General features: G+C 36.4%; 1 protein-coding gene across 3 annotated transcripts in view; it reads left to right on the top strand.

Annotated features, from left to right (window-relative positions):
- LOC110379389 (frequenin-2) overlaps positions 1-20,586 on the top strand; it is a 148,272-nt gene that overhangs the window by 67,167 nt on the left and 60,519 nt on the right. For 2 of the 3 annotated variants that reach the window (XM_021339055.3, XM_021339054.3), the window contains exon 2: positions 7,567-7,747. In XM_021339055.3, the coding sequence (XP_021194730.1) occupies positions 7,684-7,747 (64 nt within the window). In that variant the 5' untranslated portion in view covers positions 7,567-7,683. Of the gene's footprint in view, positions 1-6,594; positions 6,724-7,566; positions 7,748-20,586 lie in introns of all 3 variants that reach the window. The other variant, XM_021339052.3, reaches the window with a different exon arrangement.

Here is a 20,586-nt window from a genome sequence, read left to right as displayed (position 1 = left end):
TTTATGGCAAATATAATACGCCGTTGCCACAAACTCAATTTAAACATTCATCAAATCTTATGGCACCGGTATATGGTAACCCATTGGAAAATACCGATGTGGGATACGCATTTCAAACAGCATTCGTTTTAATAATAAATGCATGGCAATCCGCAAATGTAATTTAGCCGTGGCGGCGTTCCACCCACCGAGGAGAATATCTACTCTTCACAGGTTCAAGTGGGGCCGAATAACTCTTTCAGGGGAATTATAATTAACAGAATTACATACTTAAGCAGTCTGCTGTGAGTATTAAGTTCTGCATCACAAAAGTTTTTATGTTTATCAAATTTTCTTTCATGTTGCAGAATATCGTATTTTTTAATATTTTTATTTCAATAAGACTTTTTATGAACATAAATCATTTACATTCCAATTTACTTGTACAAATAAAATACATAATATAATACGGTATAACAAAAGTATGAAAAATAATGGCCGAATACAAAAAAAAAAAAACTAGTTTAAGAAAACTGAAATTGGTTTTAAATCTAAACTCTACGCAACTAAATAGAAAAGAAAACAATGAAAGTTGGTGCATGTAATACCTAACGCCTGTGACAAAGTGTGATTTAATTTCCAAGAATTCATCGTGAGGAATTTCGCTACGTCGCGATCATGCCGATGCACAGAGAATGCTAAGGTGCTAGGCATGTGTCTACTGCACAAGTTTCCAAACTTCTTGTGTAGGAACAACTACTCAAGGACATGAAGAGGTAAATTGTTTCATAACAGGAACGATTAAGTCATTTCCAATCTCGAGAGCAGAGCAGAAACCGCGCTCATCTATCGTATGTAAACTTTGATATGGATGGATCAAGTTTGACGATAGTGACACTCATTAAGCCGAAATGGCTTGAAGTCAACCCCAAACTTAACGTTTTAAAATACGATCCCGTTTTATGTTTGCAAAGTTTGAGTTGATAGTGACTTTCTGGACTTTAAATTCGCACATTACGCTACGTACATCTTCGAAATATCTAGCGTGAAAGTGGCAAACGCCACTCTAGATAGTCGTCTAAGTATTTTTGAAACTAAAACGTCAAAAACTAAAACAAAAGTATAATCCATATACCAAATTAATTAACTCTGGAAATGATCTAATAGAACTGAAATAAATAAATCTTTAGACGGTAATTATTAAATCAAATAAATATAATAGGTATAAAAGCTTTTCGCATAATGAGGAAGTTTGCGAAAATTCTTTACTGTGAAAAACGATTTTAGGACGCGCGCTGTTGATATTGTTAAACGACAAGATGGACAAATTTTATTATGAACCGTGAATTTTATTGACAAGATAAACTCCGAAAGGGATTTCGGCCTAAGAAAAACAACATATAAAAAGATATGTTCACCTAAACGTACCACTTACTTTCATTTGCTGCTAGCCAATGTTAACGAAAAACAAAGTTGGAACGTTATGCATATAAACATTTTTTATCTTACATGAAGATAGTCTAAGAATATTATTGTAACACCAATGACAAAGGGGAATTCTAATACAAAAGAAGCGTAAAAGTAAGCCGTCGAGATCATGGATAAAATAACAACAACTTTGTTCTAAGATAAGGTCCGTAAATCTCGCAACTAGCTTTTGCTAGCTTGCAAACTTTGGCTTGCAAATTCTAAGGAACAATGTGACTCTCTTTACATTGTACGTAACTATAATAATTACCATGTAGGTTACGGTGGGTTCAGAGTTGCACAAAATGTGTGCAACTTATGTATACTAATATTATAAAGCTGTATAGTTTGTTTGTACGCGCTAATCTCAGGAACTACTGGTCCGATTTGAACAATTATTTCGGTGTTAGATAGCCCATTTATCGAGGAAGGGAGGTTCCCACGGGATGCGGGTGAAACCGCTGGTAGTAAATATACATGTTTAATTTAAATCTGCTGAACTACAGCACACATAGATTTCGATCATGCAAAATACTAAAAAAAAAGAAAGACACTCTAAGTAAAAGGAAGACACTTAATAAAATAGTTCCTATAGATAGAACGACAGTTAACCTGCCTAAGAAAGTGTAGAGCAGAATTTGCGGAATCAATTAGATTAAATACATCAGAGAATGTACTGCTACACAAATAAATACATACTTTACTAGCGCCGCCCAAGTTGTGCAAACGAAATTTTCTTACACGCGAGATTTAATTCGTCGTCTAAAGTGCATGAAAGTAAACACTTAGCGGAAACTTTGCCTCAGTTAGTGTGCTCAAGAACAATATGATGACTCTAAATAATTTGTTTGTCTAGTTAAAACTTGAAAATTATTCTTGTTAAACTCGCTCTTTGTTAAATTTTCTTCAAGACTGAAAATAAAGAATAGGTACTGTTTAATCAGGTAAACTTAAACATCAAAACAAAACTACGTTTTTGCTTTTAACGTGGTTGTCAAAAACTTTGTGGAAACTGTATAAAAATCATAAAAATATATTTAAAAAGCCAAAACCCAAATATCTTACATGTAGAATCGCCATGACTCTCAGCGATTTGGAGAACCGCCCATTACCCTAATCTTAGTAATATTTCCGTAAAAAACAAAAAAAACAACTGGATATCGTAAAAAAGATTTTGCTAGTTTTTGATGAAACATAGTGACCGCCATGTAAATACTTTCAAATTAGAAAAAAGCTCGTGATAACGGTTATATTCAAACTTATTTATCTAATCAGTTTTATTTTACGAAACACTTCAAAAAACCAAAACAGTAAAGTTTAAATTCACGTATGTACTTACTTAAAAAGCGTAAATATTTAATGAAAACCTGACTAGTGTGGTAATGACAGTGCCGAAGTTACTAAAAGTTAAAAAACAAAGACAATCACTAATGGAAGTGTTGTGTATGAAGTCTGGTTAACTGCCTGAAAGACAAGACTAATGCTCTTAAACTTAGTAACACTTTAAGTTTTAAATAGCTACGAGTCCGCTCTAAATGCGATGTATTTTTACCCGACCGCGCACACAAAGCTAATGTTATGTTTAGTGGTAACTCCGTAACCTTTTGGAACAATATAATGTCGAATAACATGGTTGTCATAATTAGTAAAATAATAAACGATTGGCCGCCTACTCATTCCACTCGTTGTCACGGTCTATATCTCATCCCACACTACACTAGGTTACTTCTCAAAGACTCGCTCAACCAACCGTCGATCCTTTGACGGCCATAATTCAGCCGCCAGCCGTTTCAGCTTACCACTCTTTAAGCTTTGTTACACGTACCTGCAAACTGATGCCTGACAGTTCACTTTACAAAGCTATTACAATCCACCGATTAATAACAATAGAATCGAAAGCATAAACGAGTAACAATAATCAATTTTTTATATTACAATATTGATTTGAATCAGAACCGCCGCGACTAGAAAGTATTTGAGTATTTCAATCAAAAGTAGCTTTTGTTGAAAATGTGCGCTTCGCTGAGAACTCGGCATTGAATGTTAAATAACCTTATGCTGGGGTAAAGGTGTACTCTTTTTTCAAGTATTCTTAAACTGGTAGTCCAATCACTAATCAGAATTCCTTACAATACGAGTAATTATTTCAGAGAATATACATCCAAGAAGCACAGATGATCACGTCAGGCCCCACTGACCCCGTGTTATATAGGGTGAGTTTATCGGCATGCCGGGCACATTCTAATCCGCAGCTTAAACCGCAGATTTTACCTCTCTCTTATGTAAAAATCAATATTACTTTTTGTCTTCTACAACGGCAGAAAGGGCTTTTCTGCCGTGATATACACATCTAGGAAAATTCGTGCGTTTCTCAATTACAAATTTAAAATATGTACGTGTTACCGATATAATCTATCTATAATTCAGGGTGGCTATAATCCGTACCGTGCAGACGCGCTCGGCATCCTGTAACGACGGACACACGTAATTTAGGGAAGTTAGTCGGCTCGTACGTGTTCCAACACACACCCACACACACGACGTAAACTCTTCTATTTTACCTTAACACACAAACACAATATTACACAAGTATTCTGCATAATCATCCCAAAAAGGTTTTATTTATGTTTAAAAAACGACATAAAGTTGTTATTTGATATTCTGAAGTTGTTTCGGCTACAAATAGGCTTTCAAGTGTTTATATCACTATGTTATGTTATTCATAACTTCATACTTATATTGTGCTTAGGTTTATTAACGCAGATCTGACTAGACGCTTGCGATTTATGTTGCGTTAACGTTGTTTAACCAAACTATGCAATAGTTCATATTTGACTTCTATTTCAATTATCAAAATTACGATTAGATAATTAATTTGGCAAACGAGTCAAACAACGTTTACGATATTCTACGGCTGTAGTACTAACTTGTAAAGTTTTATATTTCTTATGTTTCGGTACTGCCTCAGCGAAAATGCTATGCGAAATCAAGTGAAATATGAATTCATATTATAGATTGTTCTGGGTATGTAGATGATAGCTCGACTGACACCGACATCAAGCGGATCTAGAGCATAGCGGAACCGACTTGATCCGTACGGATACCGTAGCTCGTTACGGATCTGACCTGTTTGTCACTCTCACTATAAACAGTTTGTAACTTACATCTTACGTATTTCATTAAAGATTCATCACCAGAATATCTATAGTGTGAAGTCGACATACATAGTTAGTAGCTATGTCATTGCGAGATTCACCATGTATAGATATCGGCACGAATCTTGAGCTCTGACCTACATCTGCGCAGAAGTGATTTATTAGCAAAGAACCAATACCGAGTGACGGCTATGACGCGATGCACTGCGAGCCAATCACCGCTTTAGCCCGCCCCCGCGCCTTTCTTCATACCATATAAGGGACCCAATAAATTACTTTTGCGCAGGTGAAGGTCAGAGCTCAAGATTCGTGCCAATAACTATACCCCGAATCGATATAATTTATAAACATTTTTAAAACCTCTTCTATTTTAATACTGCTACGGGTCAATTAATAATCACGACAATGATTAATGAAAGTTGTTGTTCAGTTTTTGTTTCAAATAAATTATAAATGACACAATGTTACTTAGGACTCATAAATAATAGCAGTTTACGTGATATTGTAGATAATAGAAAATATGTTTTTTTTTATTGGTTTATAGATTTTACATTAGAATTAGCTTTCAATACAAATCAATATTAAGCTTTGTCTCATTGAAGGGAATATTTTTTTAAATAAAAAAGATATATACCAACAAAAAACAAGGATAGGCACAATAGAGGAGCACTTGGTCAACTTGGTTCCCATGTTCTAGTTATAATAATAAGAATCTCACTTTGGGCCCGTTAGATACTTACTACAAATACCAGGTTTAAATAAACATAACAACATTTTTGAAAACTAAAATAATAAAAGTACAATTTTGTAAATTGGAGCTATCGAAAAAAACAAACAAAAATTCATGACTTTTGTAAAATAGTGAATATGTACAAACCCAGTTGAGAAAAGACAAAAGATAAACAATAGAATAACGGGGGACATTTCCTCGCTTGCAGTATTTTGTTATTCCTTTTAGTCTAGAATGGTACTAGAGCCGAACTAGAGCAGCCAAGAGCTCACGAAACAATTTAACTTGGCCACTTTTCCCGTAGTCACTTTTCATTTACATTTTTATACCAATGTGTGAAATGTAACAACTATCAATGTGTTAATTACAAAGCTTACTCGTTCTCACTATCAACACAAAATACAATTTCGTTAAGCGCACCCATTGACTTAATTTAGTTATTAGGTATGTAGTAAATTAAACTAGATTCAAGTTTACTGGCACCGTATCTTGCAGCAATGACCTAGCAGATGGGAAAATTACTGGCTAAGTTAGGAAACTGTGTCTTACCATAGCTTTGTTAAGTAAGTAGTTGTCCTAAAGTTCCTATGGGGCGCCTATAGTATATAACGTAGTATTTATTATCTTTATGCTTCTAATATTGCCTTGGTAACAATTACCTCACTCAGTCATTCTGTTGGTGTACTGCCCTTATGATGGTAGAATACAATTTTAACCAAATTACCCAAACCATTATGAGGTTTTCTTTCCTGTCGTGCGGTAACTTGGTAACATGCAACCTATTGTGTTGACACCAAAAAAGTTACTCATATTTTTCACAGTGCATTAACACGCAGTAAAACTCACATAAAATTTTAAAGTAATTTCATATCTGCGTGTCTTCATTATTTCACTATGATGCAAAGCTATGAAATGCAGTCCAAATGCGTTTCTCATCCCCATGTGTAAAAATGATCAGGTGAAGTGCCACCCCGCTTCGCACCCCAAGCCATTCCAATAACAAGTCTGTAAATTATCGTGTGAAATCAGTGTGACTACGCTCATAACTCACAATTACAAATTCCTTGTACATAAATCATATTTGTTGAAAACAGTATTAAAATAGAAGGATTGTTACCTAAGAGAAAACTTTTAAGTAATAGAGTTATCCAACAAAATTCTGCTTCGAGCGTTAATGAAAAAGCGAGAATGCCCCGCGAATATTTTGCTTTGTTAATATAAACCTCTTACAATAGTAACGAGAGATTTTCTCCCTCGTTTCAGATCGTACCGAAAACTTGAACACGTAATTGTGAAAAAATAATTAAGTGTGTATTCATAAATCGTTGTGTAATGGAGTTCAAGTATGCTCTGTTTTCCTGGAGGATAAATACAAAACACCTGCACTAAAAGGTAATAATACAAAATGTTACAAACAAGTATATTTTATCGTGATCCGTCAGTCGAATGAACGCCGGGGACCATTTGTTATGTTTCTCAGCTGGAATTAATTTCTCTATTCCCACTTTTTTCTTCATTTATGTAACAAAAGTCAAAAATGACTTGACCTGCAAACTCTGTGGCTTGCTGCTGAATAATAGATAAGATGGTGCAACGTACTGAAGCAAATATTAAATGAAAAATTTACTCCCTGCGTGCGTAAAGTTTTAGTGAAGGGTCGGGTTTTATGCGACAGTTGAGTTTTACAGTAAGTTACCTTTCCCCGCGGATCCGTCACTTACTATATTTATTCATTCTTTACATACAACTTCTTACATAAACCTACATAAAAGCTACCGAATCCTGTTAATCTTAAATCTATATTGTAACAACATACCATACCAATTAAGCACTAACAAGTAATGATTTGGACTAAACATTGTGTACACAGTAGGTAATAAGAGAACACTTGATTTATCACCATCTTATAAATGGCTTGTTTTCGCCGAAGATACGCCAAAATAAGTATTTCGTTTACGTCTCGCCGCCGCCCGCTACTCACCCTACAATATTCAGGAGAAGGAAAACAGCGATAATTTATACAGAGAGAGACGGGTTATGCGGGGTTTTTGTGTCTGACAAAGAGAGCTACAGGCGCAAGGGACCTTGTTGACGCAGCTTCCTACAAATTGTGACAATACGTGACCATTACGTCACGGTGTCTAATACAAACTATCATTTCCAAATACTTATCCTCACAGGTAATTTACAGAATTGTTTATAATTTATGTTCTTATACTGTTTTCCTGTTTACAGGTGGAGTGAATCAGGCGCAGGTTGAATAATATGTAATACGTCACAGCCTGTGACGACCACAGACTTCACTTAGTGTGTGTGTGCTAACTGGTGCCGTAGAGTCGTCGACCAGCAAAAATGGGCAAGAAGAACTCAAAACTAAAACAAGACACGATCGACCGGCTGACCAGTGCTACCTACTGTGAGTACCTAGATTATTTTTTATTCAGTGAAGCTCTTAACAAATCGTGTTTAAATAAGCGTCTTGAAGTTTGAAAGCCCTTAGAAGAGGCAAAATGCCAATCCGATGTCGTTGGAGGAGCTCGTCGATACTTGATTAGAATTGTGGCAACGTTCCGGTGCTAGCGGAACAATGGATTCGTCGTCAAGACGTATACCTCTCGACGAGGCCGTTATATCTACGGTTTAGTGGGGGACTTATCACAGCTGTGGCAAGAACCGGCTCTATGATTCAACCGCTGGCGCCGCCCGCCCTGCTCGCATATCTACCACTAAATTACTAATAAAAGCCGCTTATCGAGCTCAGTCATTACGTAGATAACATTTTCGTAAGCTCTTCTTGGTGACGTAGTCTCTATTATAGAATGATTAACAGATTACATTACGTAAATTTTTCTTCTTATTTCTTGATGACCACTACGAATAGTAGGCAATGCAATGTGGGTAAAACCCAGAATGTAATGCTTTACACTTGCGTATTGTAAAAAAATGTAAACATGTTGTTATCAAACACTCAGTTTCATTTGAATGAACCAAAACCGAATACATTTGCATAATTTTATAGAAACTCAACCTTTTTGAAGGCAAAAGTAATCAGCTTGGAATGTTGTGGCTATTAGGCATGCAAACAGGTCACAAGGGCACAAAAAGCGGTGTAAGGCGAGTCATTTAGCTCGTGCGGCCACGTAGCGCCGCGCGGCTTCAGCGACGCAACATTTTCATTTACCGCGCAACCACACCCTTTCTATGTTCCCCAAGACTGTTCATTAACACAGACATGACACCAACACCGGTCGAATGATCCCCGATAACTTCCGACATGTTTCACTCAAAAGGTTGCTTACATAAATAACGTTATTCAATACCTCGATAGCTGTTTGTGGAGGATCCAAATCCCTACTTAGTGGAAGGCAACTCACTAACACCGACATCGCAGTAAACCTCTTGATTGATATTGGTATTGCAGTTGGTACTCCGTCCGGGCTAAGCTTTGCTAAGTTGCGCGTTCACTCGATTCAATAAGGTCCCGTCCTTGCCGAGTGCCACCGTAAGTGAAAATCGATTCGTCAGGGGTCGCGACCGTACGAATTGTATGTAATTAAAGCCACCACGAACAATCGACTCGGAATAACTTTATTAGCACTTTTGCACGTCTAAACGTGACAAGTACACAAGGTAATAAAAAGGACGATAAACCACGTCCGAAAAGACCCACTTCACAACACTTCACATCGTTATTATGTACTTACAGTACATACTGAAAATATATTTTAATATTAGTAACTTACATAAATACCTCAAATTAAATCCATTAAAGCTCATATTTTCTTCGTTTCCGTTATTCTAATCCAAATCATTTTATACAAGCTTGAGCATTACCACCTGTTACATTGTAAGTACATACTATTTAAATACATAAGGCACGGAGAGCTCACAATAGGTAGGTAGGTGTAGAATTAGAATCAGTAAAATGATCCGCGTAAAGCAATCTTGTAACCTTCTGTTATTTGGCACATAGGTAAATAAACTTTTTTTACGTTTCTATTTTTATCACGAGTAAAAATAAAACTCGTCTATTTCAAGTAGAGAGCGTCAGCGTGACAAAATGTATAAGTATTGTCGTATCGACTGAGCTCCCAAATAAGTATTAATGGTGAAGTGAAGTGAATACGACAGTGATGATCATGATTCATGAAGCGGCGGTGTGCGTGCCACGTTGCCATGAACCTCACCACGCCTACCTCGCACCATTCTGTCCTAACTTCTTAATCACTACACAAATTATCGTTAAGACACTGGGTCAGGGCCGTCGCGTTAATCACGAATAGATCAGGAACAAATAGTCTTCTTTTCAAACTCAGCAATAACACCCATGGTATTCTATCAAAATAGATTAACCCTCACAAAACATTCGGAATTTTAAGTTTCCACACCTATCGAAACATACCCGCTGATTCATCAATTGGTAGGACTGAAATCTCATACATAGTAAATTAATTTATTGAAGGTGTAATCCGTTTAACCACGTAGATTGGCAAACATATGAAAATCCGTCACCAGCGCGCCGCTGTTAACAAAACAGTGGCCGTCTGAATTTATGCTAATAATGGCCTGAAGCTATACCGGTTAGTAGAGCCAGCAGTTAAGCTCATTCTCAAATTAGTTCACACGCTCAAGATACGATTTCATTTAGTTATGTTAATGACGTTAATTGAAGTTTATTTATCTGTAAATAACAGCGTTAAGTCACAAGTAGCCGGATCTTAGTTGTGTAGTAATTGCGGAGTTTTCCCAAATAAGTGGCGAACTTAGCTTTATGGCGAAGTTAAGTGTAGAAGTTTGTTGTACGGCGCCGTCCGGGCTGCCTCGGGAGACTCGCCCAGCCGCCACTCGCCGCTGCAGCCCCGCCGATAACAGCCCGGCTCATACATATTTATGTAATACCTACATATACGAAATACTACACATTGTCACAAATAGCTGCTCTTATAAAAAAGGCTTGCGGCTATAATCGTAACTCTACAATTACGTGTTTACTCAACGCTAAGCCCCGTATTACATAATTTAATGCGAACATAAAACATGATAAAAAATTCAAGCAAGAATAACTTGAATAACTTTGTCTCATTTTCCCCAAAACTTATCTTTAGACATTCAAAATTAAATTGTCAAATAGTTCTGGGCAGGCGGAACGAGCGGAGAAATTTTGTGAAACTCTGAATACCCGTGTCTGCCTGTCGCCTAATGATCGCTAACATGATTATTTTCTTTATTACAACCTAATTATCTCACTTAGAATATTTATTGCGAGTAAAGAATTTGTACAATTTAATAGGTAAACTTAGAATTAAGAAATATACCTACACAGGTATTTGTAAAACTTATTTTGTATGATAAAATCAAACAGGTTTAGCTGAGGGAAATTTGTCACAGTCAAAGAGTAACCACTAATTATAAGCCTTAACAGTATATCGAGGTGGCGGGTGCTTAGTTCGCTGCCTACGATTGTGGTGCCTCCCCGCGGGGGTTGCTCGACAGAGGTCGGGGCTTGCGTGCCTGCGGCCACTTTCACTACCAAAGGTGTTGGTATTTCCCATTCCTGACACCGGAGTTTGTTTGGCGACAATGCTCCCTCATCCACAATTTAGTCGTAAGTTAATAATGTTCAGCGCATTTGTGTTCAACTTCACACGACCGCTCTGTGTCTATTTTTGCCCTTTATGCTGATGACAAAATAGGTGCAAGTAAAATGAATATTTACATTACATGCTCAATTTCGATGAAAACATACTACAAATAAAATCTTTACACCATGAACTAGTTTTACATTTTATTTTTTCTTTTCAATCTTCCTTATTCTTCGTGAATGTAGGTATTACTTACGAATGTGTTCAAAGATTTTATGCCGCAAAACGGGTAGAGATCCATTCGGGGCAACAATCCTCCGAATACCTGGTCCAATATTTTCCAAGGAATTAGCAACTAAAGCCATTCAGTGGAACAGGACAAAGTATCGAGAGCAACCTGTTTCCGAAGTTGGTTGTAGTTATTGTTTTCCGCTGGCCAGTTGCGAAATACTTTGATTTACTCAATACACTCAGATGTATGACTTCGTTGAATTGTCCTCAAAGGACTTATTTGTGTCGAACTTTCGTCAAAGTATTCTGACAAGGTCATCGAGTCTTTTTCAAGAAATGTAATATTGGTACTGAGAAAGGCTGTTCATTACCTTGTGTTCATAACAAAGGCTATTTAGAGCAAACAGTTTCTCATTATTCAAATCAAAGCCAGGAAAATAATATTAACATTTTAATCGTTTATGTTCTGGATTGAATAAGGTTATTCCATTCAGACAAAGCATTTCCTTTCCAACCAATACCTGATAATCAATACCTTTTTTTAAGCCGGACGCTCAAATAAAATCTAGATATAATCCCTTTCTACAAACAATAAATACAAGGCGAAGACATGGCAGTCTTTGACCTATCAATTAAACTGGTGCTACAAACGACTAGTTCCTTGAAATTAGTGCGTGCACTTTAATTATATCAGAATTTATAATGTGTATAGGGAGTAGAAGTAGGCATTGGCGTTCGTTTCATGGAAAACGTCACTTAAACCTGCTATGAAAACGGCGTGGCAGGGTGTCATTTGTATAATAACCTTTGATATGACAGCAAATGTAGGTAATAATATAACATTATGTCCGTTTTCCCAAGGGGTTAGGTTAGTCATGTACCTATAATATTCCGATTAAACCTTGAAATATAGGGGAAGATTATTATAAATCTAAAACCTAAGCTGTACCATATTGAAAAAGCTTGACGCATCAATGCATTGAAAGTTACTGTAATAAATGAAAATAGCCGTTGGTCTCGAATGGTCACAGCGATGTCGGGGGTAGGTATATAGAATTTCGAGACTGGAACGTCTAACCCAAGTGCGATTAATAGACAAAAGGAAGACAGAATGTAATATCCATATTTAATATATACAAGTATGATGTAAGAGCTTAACGAGCTCTCCACGGTTCAAACGTGTTTCGTGTGTAATCACTAAACGGGTCCCCAATTAAGACAAGACGATATCATAGAACGATCAAGTTACAATTACGAGGCTGCCATTATAAAATCGCTTGAACGCCGGTTATCCCTTTGTAGGAGGTGTTGTGCACCGACAGCTATGAGATTTCGCAAATTGAATATTCGGATTATATCAAGGATTGCGATTGTTTTAGATCGGTGAGTACGTTTTAAACATCAGCCATCCAATGTATAGGTGACGCGACGACCCATTGCAAGAGGTTTTATTTTTATATTTTTCTATTAAATAAAAAAAGATATTGTTAAACATTGTAATTTTCTTGACTCGTAATTTTTACAAAATTATAACCTAGATCGGCACAAAACTTTATTGATTTTATTCTACCTTAAAATTCGCACCTACTATGCAATCTTATGCTCAACAATATTGGTATAACGGCTCTTTTATATATTGCTGAAGCGGACTTAAGTAAACGGTAGCTCAATGCTCTTTGATAACATAAATTCAAGAATATTACTGATGACTAGGTAAATCTATATTTTATTATACATATTGAGCATTTTGCGGAGTTTACGTAACTGTCACTTAGTTTCTATTTTTTTTCCACATGCGTAAACGTAGAGATTGCAGTTCATACTTTTGTGTGAGAATTATAGAAGTGCCTGTCAGAAAAAATACTGCAACATGTTTCTCAACTGCAGTGTTTAAAGCGGAATGGTTGTTTTATGTCGTTGTTGGTAGCTTCGAATTTAAAGATTTTAGTTGTATGTTTTTAGCGAACAAAATTATTTAATACCAAAACGGTTCTTTAAACCTATTTTCGTGAAATTTTCAACCCGCTTGAGCCCACCTCCGCGAAATCTTGCCATTTGGAATTTGTAGATGCATCCCTATGATTTATTATTAGATACCTAATTAACTTTTTACTTAACAGACCTGCTGCCTAAACAAACTGGCAACTTTTATTATAAACACGGAACATAATACTTCTACTGGAAATTCACTATGAACAAATAATCATGTGATGCTTACTGTTGACAAAAGTAATTTTTAATTTTCTTCACACTGGGAAAAGTGGCAGCCATCCTGATATTAGAATGACTTTCACCTTTAGATGCTGAATATCTTCAAAACCACGAGAGTAGCAATTGGTAGCAACTAATGGTAGCTGGTAGTAATTAGGTAGCAACTCTCTATATGTATTTCGAGAGGATCGGTGGTGAGGTGTGACAGCGGTCCTGACGCAGACTAGCAGTCAGCATCAGTGGAATCAAATTCAGCATTTTTATTATAATAGATACATATGTAAGGAACCCCCACTCAATTCCTGGTACATGGTCACAGAATTCTCTCATTAGAGATTGCTTCTGAATTTCGACCATAAATTGTACCGCTGTCAGCCGTTCATTTAACGGGAACAATTAGCTAAAACGCTTTGGTTCAAACGATACGATCAGTTGAAAAATACTTCGGAAAATACATCTTTTGGAACGACTGCCTGATTAAAAAATAATTATGAAATTGCATGCGATAATATTTTCTTAAATCAAATGTGAATTCGATTATCTTAAGGAACAAAAGCTAAGAAAAAATAAACATGTGTAACAAATGGTGCGCATATACATATATAGGCCTATCAAAGTGGTTCAGTAGTTTTGGGACCTTTGGGTACAAACAAACGAAAAAATATCGCTATAATATTAGTATGGTATACAGCTATCTACAAATATCTTACTTCAGAAAGCTGCCTTTACCAATGAACAATAAAACAATCCAAATAAAAGATAAGGGTAACCACACGTGCAGGCTCTTTATGATTCAAGCCTTAAACCGACTCTATATAATTACCCACCTACACTATAAACCGCCTCTTTTTTACATGAAACCCCAAAGCAGCTTGTTTTTTTCAATGACCCCTTGAAATAACATAAAACAAGTTTACTCTCTTAAAAAGTAGATGGCAGCTTTTATTGCTCGTGTAACAGGCAAACTAATTTTATACTTTTAGCCGCTTTTACAACATTGACGGGCTCAGGCGCTGTCAAGCTACGAAACTTTAGCAAGGTCGCAAGTTTCTTCTACAAAGTATTTTAAGATAATGGAATTTCACTATATTTAACCACTTATAGTGCTTTAATTTTGTCAAACTCGATGCTTACCTGAGCCCTGAAAACAAGAAAAAATAATACATGAAGATAGAGACCTAGTTCGGGCCCTCAGCTAACTCCAAGGATAAAACAAAGTTTACGACTCCCTCACCCTAAAACGTGGTATGCCTCCTTACTATTGAACATAAAAGAATTTTATGTGATGCGCCTCGTCGTTTTCATAAGAATTCAGTTGCTACAAGTCGCGAGAAAAATTGGAAGCAGACAGATCTTGATATATTATAGCACAGCGTTCGCTTCGAACTAGCTCCACCTGTTTCACGATCTTTGTGAGCGGGATTAAAAAAGAATTGCGACGTTTGTAGCTGCCGTACGTGCGCAAAACAGAACTGAACATTTTACAAGCGTCCAAGTCCACATGTGCATCGCTGGGGTTTAATGTAAAAATGAAATTGCCTCACAATGGTGGAACAGCTGGTACATCGTTCACCAGAGTCAGATTACGTTCTCTTCGGAGTTCTTATTGATATAAAGCGTCTTTGCTTCTCTGCTCGACGCTCAGACGATGTATTACGGAAGCATTGTACTCAGCCAGTCAATAGCCGATGGACACGTTGTTGTAGTGAAGTCATCGCTTACAAACAGATAAGCTTGGCCTCGAGGAAATTAGGCCAGGCCTAACGCACTGGCCTATTTAGCCAACTATCTGATTTTACTTTACCTACACTTTGTGTTTACAAAACTTGTGTAGTTACTTTAAAAAGTTCGTTAGAAACATTGCCTATTTAGAATGAATTGAATATTTATTTAAATTTTTGTGCGGATGAAATGAGGAATAGGTAAGTAATTAAGTATGGTACTTTTTCATAATTTATTTTCCTCAAGAAACTCAATTCAATCAGTTTATAATAAAATCTTGATTGAACAGTCGCTCCCGAATTAAATTCCCAATTGAACTCTCGTCTGAAAACAAATTCTTCTATCATTCTTATTATTTTAACAGATAAATCTCTTAACTCACTCTTGGTACAATAAACCATAAAGCTGAGATATTATTCCAAACTTTATTATTTAGCTTTTTTTAGCATTTTTAACACATCCATAATGACCGTTTATCCCTATCGATGGCAGTTGGTATTCTATGTATATGTAGCAAAAGTAAGTATATACCAAAGGCTTCCAAGTGAAGCAGTGTTGACAAGTTTAATAAGAAAAGTATTCACGTAACAATTCAAATACTTATTCGTTCAGCAACAATCTTCTCCCTGGGGTGCCAGGCCACATATATAGATATTGATTCGACACCCCACACTGCGACAAAGGGTCAACCAAAATAATATACATACGTTTATTGCATATTGCATTAACTAAAAGTGGACAACATATTGAATATCCACTTTCAGAGTAATATGCTAATGCTGTATAAAAGGGATGAGAGACTAAAATGTACCTAATTAGTAAATTATTGAACCTTAATGTTGCTAACAGCCAGTTTCTTCATCAAAAGTAATGTCATAAAGTAAAAGTAATGGTCAAATTCGTTTTTTCAAGGCTAAAGCAAAACTAATAGAAAAAACGAATTTGACCGTTACTTTTACTTTATGACATTACTTTGGTTTTTACTGTTGATGAAGAAACTGGCTGTAAATAACCAACGCATAATCTTGTCATACTTGCATACTTGTCATTTCAACAACGAAAGTAGAAACAAAACAGAAACAGTTGCAGCTATTCTCAAGCGATGATCAATGCAATCAAGTTGATGATTGGTTTTAGTGCAAAATGTCATTAGATGTGTAATTACGGGGGTAACGTGGGCGCGAGCTCGTCATAATGCAGACCCAGTGTAGGTTGCGGAAATCCGTTTACTGACCATTACCTACCGTGGCCTTTGCACCGATATAGAATTATGATTTTATTATAATCGATTTTTGTTAGACTTAGCGTCATGATGAATAAAAAAATAGAATATGGGTACCAGCTCCACTGCAATCGTCATGAAAAGGAGGCACTTGACACTTAGTCACGATACGAATTAATTTAAGTTTACCTCCACTTTTTATTGTTATTTTATTTTTGTGACTAATCCTTCTGATTATGATTTAGGTTTCTTTTTTGTTCATTTTAATGTAGTGGTTTGGTGGTTTTATTATTTTTCTCCCTAGAGCATTAATCAGTTCATACCGATTGACACCCGCAACTCTTTTTTTTCTTTTTAACTTTTCTTCTTTGACCTTGTCCGTAACAGCAGTTCAGTCAGTCTGTGGATGGGTGATCGTCAATATGATATACACCTTGTTTCGAAAAGCACATTAAACTGTGGTTGCCAGCTGACATCAACGTATCTTTAGAACTCAGAAGCCAGAAAGTCTTACAAACAATTTTACCAAAGGATATCGAGTTGCCCGGGTATATTGTATGGGTTGAGGAGGTCAAACAGGCAAGCGTTCCATGTAAACATTAGTACTAGGCAACCGGTTAGACTATAAGCCAACCTTAACCTAGCGGGAATAAGGCTATACAGATTAATCACTACTATGGGAAAGCAGGTCGCTTCCAACAGGTATCTGTGGAGATCAAAGGGGGAGGCCTATGTTCAGCAGTGGATAAGATAGTGTTCGTCCTATGGCTGAGATAATGATAATGATGATGATAGGAAAGGAGAGTATTGAATGTAGTAGGTATAAGTAGGACCACGAAATAGCTACAAACATCTGTGCGACTTAAATTGTGTGCAGTTTTGCAAGCACAAGTTTGGTATACCCAACACTTTGATTCCTGGTGATCACCCAAACTGATACAGGATTTATATAGAAACTGCATAAATAGTACAATAGCTGTCCGTGGTTAAATAACATGTTCTTATTTCTGTTTTGTCTTCCAGCATATTGTAAATCAATCTCATTGTAATGGTAACAAGCATAAAATTCTATTCGACTGGAAAAAAAATATTTTTTGAGCGAAAACTCAACGAACTTAGAATTTGTTTTTATACTTGTGATAATTGTTATTGATGTCTTGACTTTGAAGATCAATATAACATACCTTCTAACCAGAATATTTGATTCGTGTCATTACCTCAGTAGGTAATAGCGGTCTTAATCTTGTATCCCGAAGCATCTACTGGTCCTAAATGTCCATGAAATCACAGTCCACGAAATTTGGGATCAAATGCTTGGAGTTACGAATCATTTTAACTTGTACTTTCTGGACTTCTTTGGAGCGCTTGTTCTCTTTCTCTCGTACGGTTATAGGATCTGTGAGCGTTCGCCGTTTGCTTCCAAAATCCTAGATAGATACCATCAAATAATAACGAGTGGAGTCGATTTTCATCGAATTTAGCTTCATTACAATTATGATTTTATTCGTCGTTCAACTTATGTTTAGGACCCTAAAATTTTATAATAGGGTAATAGGTTATAAGCGATAAACTCAAAAACTACTGGACCGATTTTAAATATCCTTTCACCATTAGAAACCTATATTATCTGCGAGTAACATAGGCTATATTTTATCCCGGTGCGGGCAGCAGCTCCCACGTTACGCGGGTGAAACCGCGGGAAAACGGCTAGTATGATATAAGTAAGACCTTGTTTCGAAAAGCACATTAAGCTATGGATGCCGGTTGACATTAACGTATCTTTAGAACTCAGAAGCCAGAAAGTCTTACAAACAATTTTACCAAAGGATATCGAGTTGCCCGGGTATATTATATGGGTTGAGGAGGTCAAACAGGCAGGCGTTCCATGTAAACATTGGTCTACTAGGCAACCGGTTAGACTATAAGCCGACCTTAACCTAGCGGGAATAAGGCTATATTACTAAGTACTATAGTAAAGAAGAGTATTGAATGTAGTATAAGCAGGACCACGAAATAGCTACAAACATCTGTGAGACTTAAATTGCGTGCAGTTTTGTAAGCACAAGTTTGGTATACCCAATACTTTGAATCCTGGTGACCACCCAAACTGATACAGGATATACATAGAAACTGCATAAACAGTAGAATAGTTGTTCGTGGTTAAATAACGAGTTCTTATTTCTGTTTTGTTTTCCAGCATATTGTAAATCAATCTCATTGTAATGGTAACAAGCATAAAATTCTATTCGACTGGAAAAAAAATATTTTTTGAGCGAAAACTCAACGAACTTAGAATTTGTTTTTATACTTGTGATAATTGTTATTGATGTCTTGACTTTGAAGATCAATATAACATACCTTCTAACCAGAATATTTGATTCGTGCCATTACCTCGGTAGGTAATCTTAATCTTGGATCCCGAAGCATCTACGGCTCCTAAATGTCCATGAAATCACAGTCCATGAAATTTGAAATCAAATGCCTGGAGTTACGAATCATTTTAACTTGTACTTTCTGGACTTCTTTGGATCACTTGTTCGCTTTCTCTCGTAGGGTTATAGGATCTGTGAGCGTTTGCCGTTTGCTTCCAAAATCCTAGATAGATACCATCAAATAATAACGAGGGGAGTCGATTTTCATCGAATTTAGCTTCATTACAGTTATGATTTTTATTCGTCGTTCAACTTATGTTTAGGACCCTAAAATTTTATAAAAGGGTAATAGTTTATAAGCGTCATTCTCAAATAAAATTATGGAAACCTTTCTTTTAATTTTACTCCTTTTGATACTGAGAAACTAGATAGACTTATGACTATGGATAGTTTTTGAATAGATTTCACTGCGTCACACTAAATTCCAGTCACTGCTGAGCTGCATTCAAGAACCAGACCAAATGCTGCCTGAATAGACAAGCTACAGACTGGCGTAGGCGGAATTAGTCCCTTCCCACGTCACTACTGCCTAGTCAGTCACTTCGCCATGTGTAATTGTCATTGAAAGGTCCCGATAAAATTAACAACTTTATTTGGTGTGAAATAAGTTATTTCAAGAAATGTTATGAATACTTAATATTACTGCAATTTTTTATTCAATAGAAGATCACCAGCCTTACTTATAAACTTGAATTAAATAATAAGTAATACATAAGAGCTGTTTAAGAAAATTCTTACTTATAAACGTTGCTTAAGCATGTCTTAACTAACATTTAATAACTACTTAACGTAAAATGTTGCTAAGAAGGTGACTAGAGATTTTTATAAGTAAGGGGGCATGTTGTGGAGAAGTTTCAGGATGAATGTTATAAGCATATGAAGGAACCTAAGATATTATTATATTATCCTCCGAGCCTTTTCCCAATCATGTTGGGGTCGGCTTCCAGTCTAACCGGATTCAGCTGAGTACCAGTGCTTTACAAGAAGCGACTGCCTATCTGACCTCCTCAACCCAGTTACCCGGGCAACCCGATACCCCTTGGTTAGACTGGTGTCAGACTTACTGGCTTCTGACTACCCGTAACGACTGCCAAGGATTTTCAATGACAGCCAGGACCTACAGTTTAACGTGCCATCCGAAACACAGTCATTGGTGTCTAAGATATACTTAGAAAGTACATACAAACTTAGAAAAGTTGCATTGGTACTTGCCTGACCTGGGATCGAACCCGCGCCCTCATACTTGAGAGGTTGGTCCTTTACCCACTAGGCCACCACGACTCGGTATATTTCGGTCGACGAAGGAACCTAAGATAACGACCGTAAAAACCATGGATGGATTGCGTGAAAGGCGGTATCACCTGGAAGAGTGGTCAGCCAGACAAATATGGAAGAGCATATGCCGCGCCGAGCGTAAATTAAATTTCAGATACTGACAGGCGGATGATAATAATATAGTGATAATAACATAAAAAATCTTTATTCTTTGAAATGGAAAAAATATTTAAGTATTTGTTTTAGGATAATAACTTTTCAAAGTTTCTCGTGACTGCGGTTTCACGAAAAACAACAGACCAACTTAAACAACCTCTTTCGAAGTTTCGTGTCGAAATATTCCCAGTTATATTTAATGCTTGTTACAAATTGTGTCCAATTTGAATGGCAAATTTTGTAATGTGACATGTTTTAGCAAGGTTTATGCTGCGATTAGAAAAGACGTTTACGTTTTCAGTTCTGATAATTGGTTTTTGTGACTTTTGATAACTTTGAAAATTGAGCCTTACTAACATTTTAGTGTCTATGAAAATAGAAATCCTATACTTTTGTATGTCGTTTAGTAGAACGAAGGCTGCTC

This window comes from Helicoverpa armigera, chromosome 1, assembly GCF_030705265.1.
Source record: "Helicoverpa armigera isolate CAAS_96S chromosome 1, ASM3070526v1, whole genome shotgun sequence".
NCBI lineage: Eukaryota > Metazoa > Arthropoda > Insecta > Lepidoptera > Noctuidae > Helicoverpa > Helicoverpa armigera.
Note: the sequence above shows the minus strand (reverse complement) of the source record. Positions and strands in the feature narration are given on the sequence as shown.